We start from the raw sequence: 2,416 nt of genomic DNA, 5'->3' as shown, positions 1-2,416 counted from the left end.
CAGGGTTCTTCAAACTTTTTTCATCACGACCCAGTTTGATTTTCTGTGTTACCTTCACGACCCAGTATGTCCATTTTATCGTACCTTTCTCTTCATAAACTTGATATCAGTTATATTACACACACACACATATATTTATATAAAACTGGCTATATTGAAACATGTTAAGTTTACCTAAAAAGTTATAAAAAATACGAAATCGGAGTAAAGTTGAATACACTGCTGCAAGAAAGCAAGGAAAAATAGTCTGCACTTACGTGTTCAGTGTGACTGGTGTGCCTGCTTGTCTTTCGTTATCTTATTCCAGTCTGGCTTGCAGGAGGATAACGCCACACGCATGTCGGCTGTAGGAGTGAGTCGATTTCTTTCATTGCTTTTTAGTTTTGTCAAGGTTGAGAATCCAGCTTCACACAAGTATGTAGTTGTAAAGGGGATCAAAAGTAAAATACTTTTCTTACTTAGATGTGGATATTCCTTGGAAACACTTATCCAGAATGATGACAGAGGTGATGACCGCATCCTGATTCTTAATGATGTATCACTTGTCAGATGAAGTTCATTTTCTTCATCAGGTGTAAGGTTTAGCCCTATAACAACTTCTGGTTTTTCAAATGCAAAAGGGTCCTTCACCCAATGGTTGTCTCTTATATTCTTAAGGTTTTCTTCAGGAAAATACTGTTCAAAACTGCTTGACAAAGAATGGAGGTGCAGCTGTATATCACATTTCAATTTCTTCATGGTTTCTTCACTGGTGTTATTATGTTGTTCAATATGCTGCAAAAGTATTGGGAACATATAGTGAAGAGGTTGATCAACAGCAAGCCTTGCTTGCCACAGCATTATTGACTTCTTAAATGCTTCTACTTCCTCACAGTGTCGGAATACATCAGTTTCTTTCCCTTGCAGTTTTAGATTAAGCTCATTTAGAAAATGTCTGATAAATATGAAAGTTTTAGAATCCACTCATCATTGCAAAACAAGCTTGCCATACTGGATTTTTTCTCGAGAAGAAAAATATGAATTTCCATTCTTAGCTCATAAACCCTTGTTAGAATTCTCCCGCGGGAGAGCCATCGAACTTCCGTATGGAAAATAAGGTGTGATTGATCAGCTCCCATCTCCAGGCACAAGAGTTCAAACAACCGACTGTTAAGTGCACTTCCTTTGATTGTGTTGATAACTTTCACAACGTCATTCAAAACACCTCTGAGATTGTCTGGGATACCTTTGGCAGCCAGCGTTTCACGGTGGATGAAAAATGTCTCCAAGTTACATCATTACCGGCTGCTTCTGATATTTTTGTCACAACACCGCTCTTTTTCCCAGTCATATTTGCTGCTTCATCGGTTGTAATTCCTTTGCAATTGGCCCATTTCAGCTTGTATTTTCCAACTATGCAGTCATTCAGCACTCTGTATATCTCAAATCCTGATGAATGAGTAGGTAAGGTTAAGTAGCAAAGCATATCTTCCAAAAAGTCATCTTCATGTACGTATCTGACGTACACCAGGAGCACTGCACTGTTAGATATATCAGTACTTTCGTCCAGCTGAATAGCAAATTCTCCAGCAGTCTGTAGGTGTGACACCAGCTGTTCCAAATTTTCTGCGATATCACTTATCCGCCGTGACACTGTTGTATCACTGATTGGGACACATTTGATCTTGTCTGCCGACTTTCCATCGAGCATCGTGCTCACTATATCCACGCAAGATGGTAGAATAAGTTTCTCACCACATGTGTATGGTACTTTCTCTTTTGCAATGCGATATGAAACTAAATATGATGCTAATTGTGCTTTGTCATTAAGAGTGGTTGCTGCATTTAGAACTTTCACTGACATCTTCATTTGTTCCTTTCTTCTCTGGAAATAGTCAACTGGTTTTGTAGCCAGACTAGGATGCTTGGTTTCGAGAAGTCTCTTTAATTTTGATGGCTTTAAACTCTCATTTGCGAGAACTTCACTGCAAATCACACACTGAGGCCTTGGTTCTCCCTTTTCCTGTTCACACTTGACGAAGCCATACTTCAGAAACTCGTCACTGTACTGCCTTGTCGATGACTTGACTTTCTTCTTGGGAGGCGGCTCAGAAGCTGATGTAGATGCGGCCTCTGTTTTGATCGAGCCAGGCTCGTTGGCCTGTGTATTTTTATCAGGTGCACACGTACTTGACGACTGAACAGAGACGTGTTTTATAATAAAACGATCCATTTTGTTTAAGCGTCCGGTATAACTGTATGTGTCACTGAGGTGTTCTCTGTGTCTTTTACGCTCCCGCGGTACAAACGTAACTGATGAAAATTTCGTGACTCTGACGAGTGAAGATTCTGAACGCATATTAGTTCTGTCTAGCACAGGAATCAAACGCGCGTGCCCCCCCCCCTCTCTCCCTCTCTCTGATTTATAAAAAAAATG

General features: G+C 40.1%; 2 protein-coding genes across 2 annotated transcripts; both read right to left on the bottom strand.

Annotated features, from left to right (window-relative positions):
- Nucleotides 1–261: 261 nt before the first annotated feature.
- LOC119587401 (protein FAM200A-like) lies at nucleotides 262–1,118 on the bottom strand. Its single transcript, XM_037936140.1, has 2 exons — nucleotides 1,044–1,118; nucleotides 262–918 (listed from the first exon to the last, which is right to left on the bottom strand). The coding sequence occupies exons 1-2, from the start codon at nucleotides 1,116–1,118 to the stop codon at nucleotides 262–264; spliced, it is 732 nt and encodes a 243-aa protein (XP_037792068.1).
- Nucleotides 1,119–1,195: 77 nt separating this feature from the next.
- On the bottom strand, nucleotides 1,196–2,338 carry LOC119587400 (protein FAM200B-like). The gene has a single exon (XM_037936139.1). It carries the CDS (start codon nucleotides 2,336–2,338, stop codon nucleotides 1,196–1,198), a length of 1,143 nt encoding a protein of 380 aa, XP_037792067.1.
- Nucleotides 2,339–2,416: the final 78 nt, after the last annotated feature.

The sequence above is a fragment of the Penaeus monodon genome, chromosome 22 (assembly GCF_015228065.2).
Source record: "Penaeus monodon isolate SGIC_2016 chromosome 22, NSTDA_Pmon_1, whole genome shotgun sequence".
Lineage (NCBI taxonomy): Eukaryota > Metazoa > Arthropoda > Malacostraca > Decapoda > Penaeidae > Penaeus > Penaeus monodon.
Note: the sequence above shows the minus strand (reverse complement) of the source record. Positions and strands in the feature narration are given on the sequence as shown.